Source organism: Homarus americanus, unplaced genomic scaffold (assembly GCF_018991925.1).
Source record: "Homarus americanus isolate GMGI-L3 unplaced genomic scaffold, GMGI_Hamer_2.0 scaffold39155, whole genome shotgun sequence".
Classification (NCBI taxonomy): Eukaryota; Metazoa; Arthropoda; class Malacostraca; order Decapoda; family Nephropidae; genus Homarus; species Homarus americanus.
Window position 1 is genome coordinate 17,025,072 of NW_024737042.1, and position 17,421 is coordinate 17,042,492.

Here is a 17,421-nt window from a genome sequence, read left to right on the forward strand (position 1 = left end):
GGGGTAGAGCCCACCCGGGCAAAGGTCATCGACCCACAATGGGGCCTAGGGGGCGACAAAATAAGAGTGAAAAGAAATTAAAAATAGAAAAGAAAAGACCATATTAATCTACACCACAATAATGACGGAAAACCAGCTTTTTAAAGTGAGACAGAGTGTAAGAGTATGAAAACAGAAAAAGGCAGAGCATTTCACATGACATTAGAATAAAGAAAATAATTTATAAGAAATTAAAGGGAGGTGAGGAACATCTCAATAGATAGGTATAAGGAACTATCTAGGAATGTTAAGAAAACTGCACGGAAGGCAAAGGGGGAGTACGAAATCAGGATAGCAAGAGAATCCAAGGCGAATCCCAAGGGATTTTTCCAGGTATATAGGACAAATTTCAAGGACAAAGTGGGGCCCCTAAAGTCAGAGAGACGGGAAGTGATCGTGAGGAAATAAGCAAAGCATTAAACAGCTACTTCTTATTAGTTTTCATAAAAGAAATTCACGAGTAAACGCCAGAGGTAGAACTGATATTTAGGGGAAATGAAGAAGAGACACTAAAGGATAACACTATCAGAAAAGAGGATGTTCTTAAGAAGATAAATAAATTAAAGAAGACAAAATCCCAGGGCTGGATGAAATTTTCCCTCGAGTTTTGAAAGAGCGTAAGGAAAAGAGTAGTGGACCCCTCGTAAATTTATTTACAAAATCATTAGACAAGGGATTTGGGCCAGACTGGTGGAAACAGGCAAATGTAGTACCCATATTCAAAAACGGAGACAGAGCATCAGCGTCAAAGTACTGGCCGATTAGTTTGACGTCAGTAGTGTGAAATTTCTTGAATCAATTATAGCAAATAGCATCCGATCGCATTTAGAGAAAACAAATTAATCTATGACTCTCATCATGAATTTACAAAGTGAAAATTTTGTCTAACAAATCTGCTGACGTTTTTAGGAAAGTCTATGAGGTAGTAGATAATGACTAAAATTATGATGTTTATTTACTTAGACTTTAGCAAAGCATTTGACAAAGTACCGCATCAGAGGCTTCTGAGAAAAGTTAAGGCTCATAGTATCTAGGGGAAAGTTTTAAATTGGATAAAATCATGGCTCACCGATAGAACACAGAGGGTCAGCGTAGATGGTTTTAAATCTGAGTGGGGCTGTGTAACTAGTGGGGTTCCCCAGGGGTCAGTACTGGGCTCACTCTTGTTCATAATCTACATAAACGATCTAGATACTGGGATCAGCAGTGACATAAGCAAGGTTGCGGATGACACCAAAATAGGGCGGCAGATTAATTCAGGGCAGGATGCAAATGCATTACAGGAGGATCTAAATAAACTGCAGGGGTGGTCTGAAAAATGGCAAATGAAATTCAACACCAGCAAGTGCAGCGTACTTAATATTGAAAGAACAAATTCTGTCAATGTATACAGCCTTAACAACATCAACCTTGAGAAGTTGACTTGTGAAAGAGACCTAGGGGTACTTGTAAGCCCGGACCTACGGCCTAGAAAACAGTGCGTTAATGTTCGAAATAAGGCAAACGGAGTATTGGGTTTTATATCTAGAAGTGTAAGTAATAAGAGTGCAGAGGTTTTATTGCAACTATATCTTGCGCTAGTCAGGCCGCACCTCGATTATGCTGTACAGTTCTGGTACCCTTATTATAGAATGGATATCAATTCACTGGCGTCGGTGCAGAGAAGAATGACGAAAATGATTCCGGGACTTAGAAACCTTACCTATCAAGATAGATTAAAGAAACTAAACTTGCATTCCCTAGTTAGACGAAGAGTGCGGGGAAATATGATAGAAGTATATAAGTGGGTGAAAGGAACCAATAAAGGAGATATAGAGAAAGTTCGAAAAATATCCGAGCAGGATAGTACTCGTAGCAACGGATTTAAGTTGGATAAGTTTAGGTTTAGGAGGGAGATAGGAAGGAACTGGTTCACAAATAGGGTGGTAGACGAGTGGAACAAGCTTAGCAACTTTGTAGTAAGTGCTGGCACGCTGGAGAGTTTTAGAAGGAGGCTAGGTAGATTCATGGGCGATAGAGGTTGGTTGTAACTCTCGACAGGAGCTGCCATGCACAGGCCAACCGGCCTATTGCAGACTCCTTATTTCCTTATGTTATGTTCTTAGGTGAGGAAAGAAGGATGTATTATAACGGGTTATTCTAGTATGACCGACAGCCACAGAGAAACTGTGGGTACCACGGGCAAGACGTGTGTTACGAGCCCCCAGCCTTGCCGGCGGTACACAGGATGCCACATCCACCGAACATTGCCCGTGAAAGTACCTGTAAAAGAGAGAGTGAAGCAACATTGCGGCGAAGAGAAAGGGAAGAAAGATTATCAACTAAAGGAGGAGAGTCAATAAGACGAAATGCCTTTGATTCCACCCTATCTAACAGTTGGACAGTAGAAGAGCCAACCCAGATATGAGAGCAATGTTGTGGATGTGTGGCTTCCATGACGTATTAGAGGAAATGGTGAGACTTAGCATTTTCTCTACTAGACAACAAATTCTAGATATGATGACGTATTCTGACGCCTGTAGACCTTTTATGCTGTGTCGAAAGTTTCTAAAACTTTAACTTTCTTCTTTTTTATACTTACATGCTTTTATGGCCGAGGTTCTCAGTACAGGTAAATGACCTTTTCAGACCTCCTGCGGTATATTCAACCTCGTGACGTCATGATGGTGAAGTAAAAGTGGGGTTACTCGTGTTAGTACGAGGTGTTGTGTGAGTCATGTCTGGCGTTCCTTTGATGGTAAGGCACGACATCCCAATTTCTAATACTAACACAACCTTAATGTGACACAGACAGACAGACAGACAGACAGACAGACAGACATCCTTGATCACCGGAGGGTCAAGACCTATTCGGCGCTGCTCCTGCGGCTGTAGCTTCCCTGGCCAATGTTGGCTCACTCCCCCATTCCCCTCCCCTCAACCCCTCCTCCCCACCAGAATGTCATCAAAATCCCGCAAAAAAATTGACAATTTCGTTTCGGAAAGGAGTGGGATCAATGTTGAATAGTGGAACAGTGATGAACAGTGTTTAAGTCGGTAAATTCAGCACTAGACAGCACTAACGAGAGCCATGACCCATCAGTGAGGTCCGCACCCAGAGATAAACTCCCCTGAGAACCGACCACCATCTTCTGACCAGGTGGTATAGTGTTAATCAGTTCTTCTCTGGGAACAGTACCTTAGCATAGAGTGAGGTACTGTGACACCACACTACACCACACTACCCGGTGTCTCATAATGTAACACCACACCACCTGGTGTTTCCATGACCACACGAGGTCCTTCATGTCAACACCTATGGACAAGTTACTGCACCACGTGGCCTGCGTGACCTCACACAGTCGGGCAAGAGACCAGCCCGGGCCATCAACTGTAAACTGTAATTTGTTCAATTCATGTTCCTTCCACTTTTAGTAATGAAAGCTTTTATTAAACGACCCACCCACCCCATGTCTTTGTATGTAATAAGTAATTTCTGTTCAATGTATATTTTCAGACTTTTGGCTGCTGAACTTTTTCAATAAACTTTTAATCCTCCTCCTCCTCCCTCTCATCATCGTCTTCATCATTATTATTGTAATTATTATTATTATTATCTCACACACACACATACACACACACACACACACACACACACACACATAGATGTTGCATGTGTGGAGGGCTACATCTAGTCCGGGAGGGGTGGCAGCTTCGTCTTTCCGTTGCTGGCGCTGTCTGCTTCGGCATGCAGTCGGGCTAACTCGAAAGTATTATCAACTTCTCATGTGGTACTCCTCCAAACGTTACGGTGTGGAGTGATCGTCTCCCAGGTGGGGGTGGTCGTTTTGGTGCTTTTTCCGGTTTAAAACTATCCTTATACCTTTTCCGTTGTCCGCCAGCGTTACGTTTACCATTCGTTAGGTGACTGTTAAGTAGCTGCTTTGGCAGTCTACTGTCGTCCAGGCGGGTAACATAGCCAGTATAATGTAGTTGTTCATGGATAATGGTAGCCTCGGTGCTCCTACAGTTGGTGTCAGCAAGAATACTGGCATTTGTTCTCTTGTCTTCCCAGCGAACTTGGAGGATGGAACGTAAACAACGTTGGTGAAAGTTTTCAAGTGCCTTGAGGTGCCTCCTGTATGTGACCATTGTCTCGCTGCAATACAGCAGGGTGGGGAGGACCACGCCATGAGTAGGTAGGCCATTTATTGTTTTAGTGGAAATGAAGAATTCACTTTTCTTCTTTTGATCCGCAAGATTTTGCATTTAATACGCTTTATTTTTCCACCAATCGTTCATTAGTTTGCAATGTTCGTGCTGGACCGTCGCTTTCTTCTCGTGAAAGGCATCAGCTTTGGTCCGAGACTTAAGGTTGTTCTGCCAGTCAGTTGAACCAGCATGTTAACTATTGACGAGTACTTCGATTTCCGGGTCGTGTTCATCAAACCAATACTGGTGTTTTCCTTTGGTCTGCCCGAGGGTCTCGTTGCAGGTTTTTTGCGACGACAGCTTTGATGGGACTCCAATCGTCACTCGGTTGTTTGTTGTAGGGTTGTTTATCAGCCCCTCGTTAAGCTGCTCTGTGAAATGTTCTACCGCTGGATCCTCCAGTCGCTTGTGTGTTAAAGCCTCTTCTGGAGGCTTGTTGCCTTCCCTGTTTTCAGGCGACGTGAAGGGGGAGTTTGGCTCTGACACGCCAGTGGTCTGTGTCACAGTGGTCTGAGCCACGCATGGCTCGGGTGATGAAGACATCTCGACGATCTATTTCGTTGACAATTATGTAGTCAATGCGATGCCAATGTTTGGATCGTGGGTGTTGTCAAGAATCCTTGAATGTGTCAGCCTTCCTCAACCAGGTGTTAGTGATAGTGAGGTTGTGTGCAGCACACTTGCCGAGAAGGAGTAGGCCGTTGGGATTACACTTGCCTACTCCGTTTCTCCCTATGGTTCCCTGCCATATGTTAGCATCTCTGCCAACTTTGGCACTGAAGTCACCTAGGAGCATCAATCTTATCCTCTCTGGGGATAGGGGTTAGCACTCTGTCAAGGTCGGCGTAAAAGGCCTCCTTGATGTCGTCCTCTGCATCCAGTGTTGGGGCGTATGCACTGATAAAGAAGGCATGACGTGAGTGATTCGGTGGGACTCGAAGCGTCATGAGGTGCTCGTTGATCCCAACAGGCATTTCAGTTAGCTTATGTAGGATGGATTGGCGAATGGTAAGGCCAACTCCGTACATGCGGTTCCTCTGTGCAGCAGGCTTACCCTTCCAGAAAAAGGTATAGCTGGACCACAATTCTGTGAATCGACCCTCGTTTGGGAGCCGGGACTCATTAATGGCTGCTATGTCAATGTTATACCTAGATAGCCCTTTTGTTACAAGGGCAGTTATTTTTTCAGGACGGGCATTTGTCCCAGTATCCAGAAGGGTCCTGATATTCCATGCAGCGATCACAAGAAGTTGTATCATTTGTTATTGTTTTGATCTTTGATTATGATTGTGTTTTGGACCGCATTAGGATGGCCTTACTGGGTGCGGTTGCCCAATCAGACTATATTTAGGGCACATTTTCTACCCCCTTCCCACGTGGGGAAAGCAGATTGGCCCCTCGAAAGGGCTACCCAGTCGCACGGACGGGACTGGATTGCACTACTACCTAGATCCCAGTGCATAAACGACCATCTTTTATTTGCCGCCCAAGTGCAGAGTTGTGACTAGAGACTTCCGGTAGTCATCTCAGCCTGTCCCCATCGCCACTCGACTGTCGCCATAGGACTTTTGGGGTATAAGGGTTTTGATGCCCACCAAATTTCATATCCATTTTGAGGCAACTCCACGATGGCATGAACGGCAGTGTCCTACACAATGGCACTCAGTCTGAGTTCTTCCCCATCCAAACGGGGGTAAAACAGGGATGTGTACTGGCACCAACTCACTTTTCCATTTTCTTGGTTGCCTTACTCGTGCCAGTGCCAATTTAGCCGGCGGGGTGAACATTCAGTACCAGATGAAGGGACTTTTCAACATAAAACGACTTCAGGTAGGAACAAAGGTGGCGTCCGCTTCCATCACTGAACTTCAGTAAGTAGACGATCTCACCCTCGTCACTCACTCTGAACGCGACCTACAGAAAATCATAAACACCTATGTAGATGCGCATGCACACCTCGGCGTTGAGATGAATGCACGTAAGATTCGGATTCTCTTTCACCCTGTCCCTGGTTTAACTACGATTCCATCATCCACCGAGGACATTGATGAAGAGATTCAACATCGGATCAGTTGTGCATCTCAAGCCTTTGGCAGACTCCGTAACCATGTCTTCAGCTGCAAGAAGCTGAAATTGTCTACAAAGTTGCACGTGTATCGAGCAGTGTTTTATGTTGTTTTAGTTTGATTCCATACTATGTTTACTATTGCCAGTTTCCTTCTCCCGAATATAAACAAACACAGTGTGCCACACTGCATAAAATCTGACGAGCCCGTGTAAACACCCTGGGGAAGAGGACTACAGGTATACCTTTCTCATCCTACTCATCAACAAAAATGATTCTTATGATGTGTGACCAATTTATTATCTTCCATGTATATAAAGATCATGAAAATCCCAGATATACAGATAACCGCTAGAAAGTATAAATGAGACTCCTTACTCTTTTGGGATTACTTATAAGTAATCCCAAAAGAGTAAGGAGTCTTGTAATACAGCGGGAGTGTATATACGTTTGTTTGTGTGTGTGTGTGTGTGTGTGTGTGTGTGTGTGTGTGTGTGTGTGTGTGTGTGTGTGTGTGTGTGTGTGTCCGGTGTAACACAAGCAATTAAACCCACGTACCCACTACCTGCCTGATGAACTACATTACTACATCAAGATACACACACACTCTGGTGCCAGAATACACACGTATACACCACTGAAGAGGAGGAGGAAGAGGAAAGTGAGGAGAAGGAGGAAGAGCAGGAGGAAAGTGAGGAGAAGGAGGAAGAGGGGGGGAGAAAGTGAAAGGAAGGAGGAAGGTGAAGGGAAGGAGAAAGAGGAGGAGGAAGGTGAAGTGAATGAGGAGGAGGTCACTCACAGGATCTAGCCGGTGATAAGGACCCGCAGTTAAAACTTATGTAGAAGCCTCTCAGGGGTGCCACACGACCCGGGTCCTCAGGGACTTTTAGCAATATGCAGATCCGTTGCCATGTTTTAGGAGAGGCGGGGAGAGAACCCATAATCCTGGAAGAGAGAGAGAGAGAGAGAGAGAGAGAGAGAATGGTAAGAGTGGTAGATAAAGAGATAAACCTGTGAGTGATAGAGATAATGCTGAAAGAGAGAGATAGAGAAAAAATTCGTAAAGATAAAGAGAAAATCGTGAGAGAGGGTGATAAGAGCTAATCCTGAGAGAGAGAATTCCGGGAGAGAGGCAAAGAGAAAAAGAGAGAACCATAAAGGAAATACAGATAAGCATGGAGGAGAATGGGAAAGTGACAAAGCCTGAAAACAGAGTAAAGAGAGAGAGATATATAGTCTTAGAGGAGAGCTATGTAAAAAAACTAATAATAAATTAGAAGGAATTAGTAGGAAGAGGAACAGAGATGTGGAGAGAGGGAGAAAAATAAATCCTTCATGGGAGGACGGAGGGAGAGGGACAGGAGAGGCAGGCAGTGAGAATTATAGTTGTAGTAATTACCAAGCTGAATACTGTTCCTTTAGTCTTACCACACCCTCGGCACAACACTGTCCTATATAGAAGTAATACAAACTATCGATTTACAGATTTAGAACTAATGTAATCTATCCTATCATTGCCACACCTTACCAAACATAATTTACGTATAAGTTTGATTAATTTATGATATATATATATATATATATATATATATATATATATATATATATATATATATATATATATATATATATATATATATATATATATATATATATATATACACGTCATCATCTGTCACATATGTACATGGCATATTTATGCGAATACACTCGTATAATCATATCCTCCATAAAGTTCCTCATCAAAGTCACCATTAACATCACCTCTGTCTTCACCAGGTAGACCTGACCTATGTTCCTGCATACAGGTAAGGTGGAACAGCTTCACTCTTAGTCCCGCCATACACACTCCCCAGTAATTCTGCACTCTGGCTCAAGGCTAATTGAATTCCACAAATATTCGCACATTGGAGCCCAGGTATTGGAGAGAGAGAGAGAGAGAGAGAGAGAGAGTGTGTGAGTGTGTGTGTGTGTGTGTAGCAGGATGGTGTGTGGTAGTGGCGGTGGTCGCAGTAGTGGTAGAAGTGGTGGTGGTAGTAGTAGTGATGGTGGTAATGGTGATTGTGGTGGTGGTGGTGGTAATAGTAGTGGTGCTGATAATAGTGGTGGTGATGGTGGTGGGTGTGATGGTTGTGTTGTGTGTTCGCACACAGGGGGGTGAAATGCGTCTAGTGTGGCAGCATTATGTTAGTGTTAAGGTGCTGGTGCAAGCACTGCTTGCTCCATCTCGTTTTCAGGTACCGCCGCTGGCTAGCCCTCGCGGCGAACAGGGAAGCAACTTGCATAAGTCTTCCCCTGCCAGTTACCCAGCCTCTTCACCATCAACACTCCTGCTGTGCCTCGTCGTGGCAACACACGGTAACTGGGTGTCTCGTGGGCCCAGGCTAGTCCAGCAGGGGATCTCGGAGTAGCAGTGGGCCCCAGAGGGATGGCGAATAGGCCCACTGGCATGTGGACACGTCCTGGCGCCTACCAACCATTGCGGATTAACCTTGGTAGGTATAAGGCTACGGGAGTAAACCCCGAACGAAAAATCTGCAGTGGAGCCCCGCATCAGGCAGATATGCTTACAGAGCTCCAAGAAGACCCCAACGGCGATATAGAGGGAAGAGGTGACCACCATGGGAACCCAACGTCTACACCGGCGGACGAAGGCAATGCCTGATGGACAGGCTACTAAGGCCAGGTACGAGATATTGTTGAAAGGGCGATGGCTATAAAATAACAGTGGAGAGTGTTTAATGTATCACACACATCAACAGTGGATCACGAGGGCCCTTGACTGTGCTACAGGAGAGCAGATAACAACCACAGCAGAGGCACCTAGTACATTTAATACATGGATCACGTGCACCTACAATGATTGATTTGCATATATATATTTCATCAGTCCATATAGACACGCGGACTTCCATATACAAACAATACCTCAATTGTCGGCAATCGAACCCTGGACCTCTGCGTGTGACCAGGATCGCTACCACCGAGCTACATAGTTAGCGCAGGAAACCCCTAATGGAGGTGTACGGCGCTTGACAAGCACGCTGAACAGGCTGTGTGTGGAATATAACAAAGTCTAGGATTGCTCTTGTTGTCCTTGTGTCACTCTCAGAGTCCAGGGTTCGATTCCCTATTAGTGAGGTATATATATATATATATATATATATATATATATATATATATATATATATATATATATATATATATATATATATATATATATATATAATGAGAAGGAGAAAGAAAGCTTAACATCTACTTTTGAAATTCTTAACATAGTTTTGTATAAATCTGGATGATATAGAATAGAAGATGGAGGGTCGCTGTTTGATAATCATATTTTAGGTATTTTAATATCTATGGCATCTATGGCATGCCGTCTCCAAACTCAAGCTAACAATCATATGAATTTCAATATTTTTAAATCTCTCTCAAATTTTCAAATATAATTTTTCTGACTTCTTGATTCCATGAATGTGATTATCTACATTTTTCTCCTTTCGAAAATTAATATATCCTATTGAAAGCTGATGAGCTATTTAGTGAAATGCTTAACCATAAATATCTAACATTATGCATATCCATTAAAATTACGATATCAACACTTTAAAGAGAATATCCATTAAATATTACCAGAATATCGTAAAAACAGGAACAGGTTGACAATTCTTTTTACGGCAGATTATTCAGTCAAACATAAGGTCTTTCTGTTTTATTTAAATATCACTTCCGTATTAACCTACCAGATGGCTCCCTTTCTGTATGTTCTTATCTCCCTATTTATTGTGTTTTCTATCTCTCTTTTCCTGTTTTATTTATCCTTTTTTTTACATTATTATAATCATCATACCTTTCTCTATATCTCTTACATCTAATGCTCTCTTTCCGTGTGTGTGTGTGTGTGTGTGTGTGTAATTAGCCGACGGTTGAGTGAACTCGTAGGCTTTTGTTGTCAGTATCTCTAATTAAAATTTGGTTCAGATTTAAACTTATTTTTATACAATAACTTTTTTGTTGTCAATTCCGGAAAATTCTTTACCGTAACGAAACTAATAATAAAATTGAATCTATGTCAAACTTCCATTAACTTTGTGGAAAAATCCGGCAAAATAATTAATTGATTAAAATCGACCGCTTTACTGTACCGCAATAGACATTTTCTACGAACAATAATATCCATGAAGATAATATTTTTTTAAGAATAGAATTAAAACTTTTTACGCAGCTTCATTAGTCATCTCATTTGTTTTATTATGTTAATTAATTAAGCGATTTCCAACAGTTCCGAAAATGCAATGCCCCCTTCGTCACGTCGCTATTATTCTCAGTTTGTATTTTATTTTACTGTAATTAAATGATTTATTCTGAAAAAAAAGTATATATCCGGCCAGATAGTGAGTGCTATAAAACTAGTGGCGATAACAGTGTTGATTGTTGGTGAAGTGTTTGGCAGCGGCGGCTTCAGTTTTTATTGCGTATTTTGTTTACTCAGAATAAATCCAACATCATCATAATCCTTTAACAAGACATTTTCTTGCTACATCATGTCTCCTCTCTTTATATATATATATATATATATATATATATATATATATATATATATATATATTGATTATTTTATTTACTATACTTCTGATAATTATTGGTAACATTCCCTGATTCTCCTTTATTTATCTGTTTCTATTTATTTACATGGGAACGATGTGAGGCTGATGTGTGTTGCCCGTCCTTTATTGAGTGGCTGGCTGGCTGGCTGCCTCACGCTCCACCATTTCCTCCTCGCTGATTTATTCCCAACCCTTCCCCTCCCCCTTTTCTTTATCAACTGCCCTCTTTTCTTTTTCCCTCCATCACTTTAACATTCCTGCCTCCCCTCTCTCATCAACTCCACTTCCTTATCTCTGCTACCTCTCTCACTTTCCTTTTCTCTCTCTCTCTCTCTCTCTCTCTCTCTCTCTCTCTCTCTCACTCCATGTCTTCTTAACGAGTCCCTTCACTTTGCTGGTCCATCACCTCTTCCCTCTTCCTCTGTGTTTGTCTTTATTTCCATGTTCTAACTTACTTCCATCCTGAGGAGTTTTCCCCCAATTGACTCCCTTACTCATTCCTATCTGTGGTTCCCTCCCTCCCCTAGCTCCCTACATCTCCTTCCCGTCCTAACACCTTCCATCCTTCCCACTGACTCCCTTCCTTTCCCTTCTTCCTTTGGCTCCCCTCCTTTCTGCTCCTGGCTGTCTTCTTTCCGCTCCTGGCTGTCTCCTTTCCTGCTCCTGGCTGTCCTCTCTTCCGCTCCTGTCCTTTTGGCTCTTCTTCCTTTCGCTCCTGGCTGTTTCTTTCTTTTCCTCTGGCTCCCTGTCTTCCTCTGTTTCTTTCCCTTGTCTTCTTTATGTTTCTTTCCTCCTGGCTGTCTTCTTTCGCTCCTAGCTGTGGCTGTCTTTCCCGCTCTGTCCTGGCTGTCTTCTTCTTCCTCCTGGCTGTCTTCTTTCTGCTCCTAGCTGTCTTCTTTCTGCTCCTGGCTGCTCTTCTTTCCCTCCTGGCTGTCTTCTTTCTGTTCCTGGTCTCTTGTCTTCTGTTTCTTCTTTCTGCTGGCTGTCTTCTTTTCTGTCTTCTCCTGGCTGTCTTCTTTTTCCTCCTGGCTGTCTTCTTTCTGCTCTTCTGGTTTGTCTTCTTTTCTGTCTCTGGCTGTCTTCTTTCTGCTCCTGGCTGTCTTCTTTCTGCTCCTGGCTGTCTTCTTTCCCTTTCTGCTGTTCCTTTCCCTCTGGCTGTCTTCTTTCTGCTCCTGGCTGTCTTCTGTCCACTCCTGCTGTCTTCTTTCCGCTCCTGGCTGTTTCTTTCCACTCTAGCTGTCTTCTTTCCGCTCCTGGTTTGTCTTCTTTCCGCTCCTGGGTGTTTCTTTCCCTCCTGGCTGTCTCTTTTCTGTCTCCTAGCTGTCTTCTTTCCGCTCCTGGCTGTCTTCTTTCCGCTCTCCGCTGTCTTCTTTCCCGCTCCCTGGCTGTCTTCTTTCCGCTCCTGGCTGGTCTTCCTTTTTCCTGTCTTCTCTGGCTGTCTTCTTTCTTCTGTCTTGGCTGTCTTCCCGCTCCTGGCTGTCTTCTTTCCGCTCCTGGCTGTCTAGCTGTCTTCTTTCTGCTCTGGCTGTCTTCTTTTCCTGGCTGTCTTCTTTCTGTCCTGGCTGTCTTCCGCTGGCTGTCTTCTTTCCTCCTGTCTTTTTTTCTTTCTGCTCCTTTCTGCTCCTGGCTGTCTTCTTTTCACTTCTGGGTGTCTTCTTTTCTCTCCTGGCTGTCTTTCTACTCCTGTCTTCTTTCCTCTCTGGCTGTCTTCTTTCCGCTCCCTCCCTGTCTTCTTTCTGCTCTGCTGTCTTCTTTCCGCTTCCTGTTTTTCTTTTCCTTCCTCTTTCCTGGCTGTCTTCTTTCCACCTCCTGGATGCCTCCTTTATACCCTCCTGTCTTTTTTCCCTCCTGGTTGCTGTTTGTCTTTCTTTCCGCTCCTGGCTGTCTTCTTTTCCGCTCTGGATGCTTCTCCTCTTTTACCCCTCTTCTGTCTTTTTTTTTTTTGCTCTTACCTGTCTTCTTTCCGCTTCTGGTTTTCTTTCCGTCTCCTGGTTGTTTTTCTTTCCACCTGGTAGTCTTCTTTCTGCTCCTGGTTGTTTCTTTCTGCTCTGGCTGTCTCTTTCCCCCTGATGCTCCCTTTATGCCCTGGCTTGTCTTTTTCCGCTCCTGGCTGTCTTCTTCCGTCTTTTGTCTTCTTCCACCCCTGCTGTCTTTCTGTCTGGTTGTCTTCTTTCTGCCCTTGGATGTCTCCCTTCCCGCCCCTGGATGCCTCCTATTACGCTCCTGCTGTCTTCTTTCTGTCCTGGTTTTTTCCGTCTTCTTTCCGCTCTGGCTGTCTTCTTTCCACTTTCTGGTCTTCTTTCTTTCCTCTTGCTGTAGTCTTCTTCCGCTGGCTGTCTTCTTCCGCTTCTGGCTGTTTTCTTTCCGCCCTCTGTCTTCTTTCTGCTCCTGGTTGTCTTCTTTCTGCTGTTGTCTTCTTTCTGCCCTGGCTGTCTCTTTTTCCACCCCTGGATGCCTCCTTTATACCCCTGGCTGTCTTTTTTCCGCTCCTGGCTGTTTTCTTTCCGCTCCTGGCTGTCTTCTTTCCACCTAGTATCTTCTTTCCGCTCCTGGCTGTCTTCTTTCTGCTCCTGGTTGTCTTCTTTCTGCTCCTGGTTGTCTTCTTTCTGCTCCTGGCTGTCTCTTTTCCACCCCTGGATGCCTCTTTATACCCCTAGCTGTCTTTTTCCGCTCCTGGCTTGTCTTCTTTCCACCCCTGGTAGTCTTCTTCCGGCTCCTTCTTTCCGCTCCTGGCTGTCTTCTTTCCCGCCCTGGTTGCTGTCTTCTTTCCACCCTGGTAGTCTTCTTTCCGCTCCTGGCTGTCTTCTTTCCGCTCCTCTTCTTTGGCTTGTCTTCTTTCCACCCCTGGTAGTCTTCTTTCCGCTTTCTCTGTCTTTTTCCGCTCCTGGCTGTCTTCTTTCCGCTCCTGGTTGTCTTCTTTCCACCCCTGGTACTCCTGGCTGTCTTCTTTCCACCCCTGGCTGTCTTCTTTCCACCCCTGGTAGTCTTCTTTCCCACCCTGGCTGTCTCTTCCCTCCTGGCTGTCTTCTTTCCACCCCTGGTAGTTTCCTTTCCTGCCCTGGCTGTCTTCTTTCCCCTGGCTGTCTCCCTGAGTAGTCTTCTTTCCACCCCTTCCTTCTTTCCACCCCTGGCTGTCTTCTTTCCGCTCCTGGTGTCTTCTTTCCGCCCTGGTGTCTTCTTTCCACCCCTGGTATTGTCTTCTTTCCGTTTGGCTGTCTTCTTTTCCTCTCCTGGTTGTCTTCTTCCCTTTCTTTCTTCCCTGGTAGTCTTCTTTTCCTGGTAGTCTTCTTTCCGCTCCTGGTCTTCTTCCCTGGTAGTCTTCTTTCCACCCCTGGCTGTCTTCTTTCCGCTCTGGTTGTCTTCTTTCCACCCCTGGCTGTCTTCTTTCCACTGGTGTCTTCTTTCCGCCCTGGTGTCTTCTTTCCGCCCTGGCTGTCTTCTTTCCGCCCTGTGTCTTCTTTCCTTTCCTGCTCCTGGTTGTTGTCTTCTTCCACCCCTTAGTCTTCTTTCCGCTCTGTTGTCTTTCCGTCTTCTTTCCGCTCCTGCTCCTGGTTGTCTTCTTTCTCTTCTTTCCACTCCCTGGTAGTCTTTCCACCCTGGTTCTTTCCGCTCCTGTAGTCTTCTTCCACCCCCTGTTTCTTTCCATTTCTCTGTCTTTTTTCGCCCTGGCTGTTTTCTTTCCACCTGGTAGTCTTCTTTCCGTGGCTGTCTTTCCTCCTGGTATTGTTTTCTTTTCCACCCCTGGTGTCTTCTCCTCTGCTGTTTCTTTCTTTTCCTGGTAGTCTTCTTTTTTTCCGCTGGCTTTGTGGCTTCTTTCCGGTGGTTGTTCTTGTCTTTCCTGGTTGTCTTCTTAGTCTTCTTTCCACCCCAGTCTTCTTCCCTCATGGTAGTCTTCTTCCGTTCTGGTTGTCTTCTTTCCACCTGGCTGTCTTTTTCCGCTCCTGGCTGTCTTTCCACTCTGGTCTCTTTCCGTCTTCTTCCTGGTAGTTGTAGTCTTTTTCCACCCCTGGTAGCTCTGGTTGTCTTCTTTCCACCTGGCTGTCTTTTTTCCGTCTGCTGTTTTCTTTCACCTGGTGTCTTCTCCGCCCGCTTCTTTCCGTCCTTTGTCTTTCCACCCCTGGGTCTTCTATGTCTTCTTTCCCGCTCCTGGTTGTCTTCTTTTTCCCTCTGGTAGTCTTCTTTCCACCCCTGGTAGTCTTCTTTCCGCTCCTGGTTGTCTTCTTTCCGCTCCTGGTTGTTGTCCGCTCCTATCTTTCCACCCTGGCTGTCTTGGCTGTCTTTTCCGCTCCTGGTTGCCTTTTTCCAGTCCCCCTGGCTCCTTGTCTTCTTCCACCGGTCTTCTTTCCACCTGGTAGTCTTCTTTTCCACCCCTGGTAGTCTTCTTTCCGCTCCTGGTTGTCTTCTTTCCGCTCCTGGTTGTCTTCTTTCCGCTCCTGGTTGTCTTCTTTCCACTCCTGGCTGTCTTCTTTCCACCCCTGGTAGTCTTCTTTCCGCTCCTGGTTGTCTTCTTTCCACTCCTGGTTGTCTTCTTTCTGCTCCTGGTTGTCTTCTTTCTGCTCCTGGTTGTCTTCTTTCTGCCCTTGGATGTCTCCCTTCCGCCCCTGCTTCGCCCGTCCACGCTGCCCTGTACTAAGCGTTGTCAGTGCTAATGAGGCGCCCTCGTTTTGCCGAAAAAAAAATAAAAAAAATAAAAATAATAAATAAATAAATAAATAAATAATAATATCTTGTTAGTTCTCAAAAATCAAAGCAGTTTTGAAATGTTCTTTATGTATAACTGGAATTTTTTTATCCCAGTGGTGGGTGACCATAGTGGTGTGGGTGACAGTGGTGGGTGATGTTTTACTATTGGTTTGAGGGTGAGGGCCAGGTTGTTCTGGCAGTCCACTCGTATGCGGGCATAACGTGTGCTGATTGGTCCTGATCCACCACGGTGTGTTGTGTGTCCCTTATAATACTACTCCCGTACTCGAACTTAACCTAACCTAACCTAACCTTAACTTATCTTACCATACCTAGGCGCAAATTTACTCTCCCATAATTTAATTAACCGAATATGATTCTTCCCTAACCTAATCATGCTGACCTACAATACAAACTGATACTTCCCTAACCTAAACTAACTCCTGTTAGTCCTGAATTTAACATCCCCTAAATTATCATAGCCTAACAACTTATTTTAAGTCTAACCTTAACCCAATCTTACTTAACAAACCTAACCTAACCTTGGCCAAACCTTATCCACCTTAATTTAACGAAATTTAACCTAACCCATCCTTGGTAACCTTAACTCACTTAACCAAGCGTACTTTAGTAGTGGAATATGGATACTGGCTGACGTTATGGCGGGTCTGGATCAATCAGCACACAACAGCCCCGCAAAAGCGTGGGAATTCCAAATTGTGGGCGTGAGGGTGGGGGGTGGCGGTGAGCCAGGTGGTGGTGATGTCTGCCACCCGCTCGTCACCAGTTGACTTAGGGTCTAATACAACCAGCACCCAGCCGCGCCGCCCCTCCTGATGGCTGACATCGGTAATAAAGACGAGACCTGCACTGGCTCTTTCTGACAGCTGACACGTCTGAAAATTTGAGGTGTACTGTGTATGTGAGGGTATACTTGTCTTAACAAGTGAGGTGAACTGTGTATGTTAGGTGTACTGTGTATGTGAGGGTGTACTATTATGAAGTGAGGCGGTGTATTGTATATGTGAGGGTATACTTGTGTAACATGTGAGGTGTTCTGTGTTTGTAATGACGAAGAGTGATAACTTCTTCATTTTAGCGAGCAAATGTGTTGTTTTTAACATGGCTGACATAATCTAACGTGGTAAAAGTCTCTGAAGGTGCAGAAAAATACCCCCTGCCTTTAGCCTGGAGGAAAATGTATGAGCTGGAAAATGAAGTAGGAAAACTTTAGCTCCCAGGCATTATCCTCGACAAGGAATATTAGCAGGCTTAGCGTCACCTTTCATTGGCTGGCACACAATCCACCGCCCCTCTCCTCCTTCACAAGTCCGGGTTCCAAAAGGCAAAATGTCTCAAAGCAAAAATATTTAGAAAACGTAATAGGATATACTTCTCTATTTTTGATAACTCGAAGTACAACATAACACATAACAACAACACACAAATAAGATTACACAGACTTTGATTAATGGCTAGGACGTATACAAACTGAAGATGCTTAGGGAATACAAGACCTTTGGGTGCAGAAAACTTCTAATCTCAACTTATTTTTCTTATCTCAACCTAACTATTATCCACTGTGTAAGGAGTATGGAGGGGTATACAGTGTTACGTAATTCCCCATTACATAAGAAGAAGCGTGGGGAATCTCAATCCCTCATGATACAATGAAACATGTTTGGAATAATAATAATAATAATAATAATAATAATAATAATAATAATAATAATAATAATAATAATAATAATAATAATAATAATAATAATAATAATAATAATGTTACGATCCTCCTTTCGCTGCTTACCAGCGTCCACCGCTGGTTGCCAGAGGGCA

General features: G+C 44.2%; 3 protein-coding genes across 3 annotated transcripts in view; all 3 read right to left on the reverse strand.

Annotated features, from left to right (window-relative positions):
* The window catches only part of LOC121872531 (nucleolar protein 58-like), a gene marked incomplete at its 5' end in the record, with an annotated part of 61,712 nt that extends 49,731 nt beyond the window's left edge, over positions 1–11,981 (reverse strand). Inside the window, 2 exons of the mRNA XM_042375316.1 lie at positions 11,479–11,657; positions 11,792–11,981. Coding sequence (XP_042231250.1) covers positions 11,479–11,657; positions 11,792–11,981 — 369 coding nt within the window. The remainder of the gene's footprint in view (positions 1–11,478; positions 11,658–11,791) is intronic.
* Positions 11,982–13,555: 1,574 nt separating this feature from the next.
* On the reverse strand, positions 13,556–14,548 carry LOC121872532 (cylicin-2-like). Its single transcript, XM_042375317.1, has one exon. It carries the CDS (start codon positions 14,546–14,548, stop codon positions 13,556–13,558), a length of 993 nt encoding a protein of 330 aa, XP_042231251.1.
* A 601-nt stretch (positions 14,549–15,149) lies between these two features.
* LOC121872533 (pre-mRNA-splicing factor cwc2-like) lies at positions 15,150–16,679 on the reverse strand. The gene is made up of 2 exons (XM_042375318.1): positions 16,622–16,679; positions 15,150–15,526 (listed from the first exon to the last, which is right to left on the reverse strand). Exons 1-2 carry the CDS (start codon positions 16,677–16,679, stop codon positions 15,150–15,152), a joined length of 435 nt encoding a protein of 144 aa, XP_042231252.1.
* Positions 16,680–17,421: the final 742 nt, after the last annotated feature.

Excerpts from the sequence above, each read along its gene's own strand:
- LOC121872533 (XM_042375318.1), bottom strand. The coding sequence starts at position 16,679 with ATGAAGAAGTTATCACTCTTCGTCATTACAAACACAGAACACCTCACA. Across the intron at positions 15,527-16,621 it reads ACACCTCACATGTTACACAA|GGCAGCGTGGACGGGCGAAG; the intron begins GTATACCCTCAC and ends CGCTTAGTACAG.
- LOC121872532 (XM_042375317.1), bottom strand. The coding sequence starts at position 14,548 with ATGGAAAGAAACAGGGGGTGGAAGAAGACTACAGGAGCGGAAAGAACC.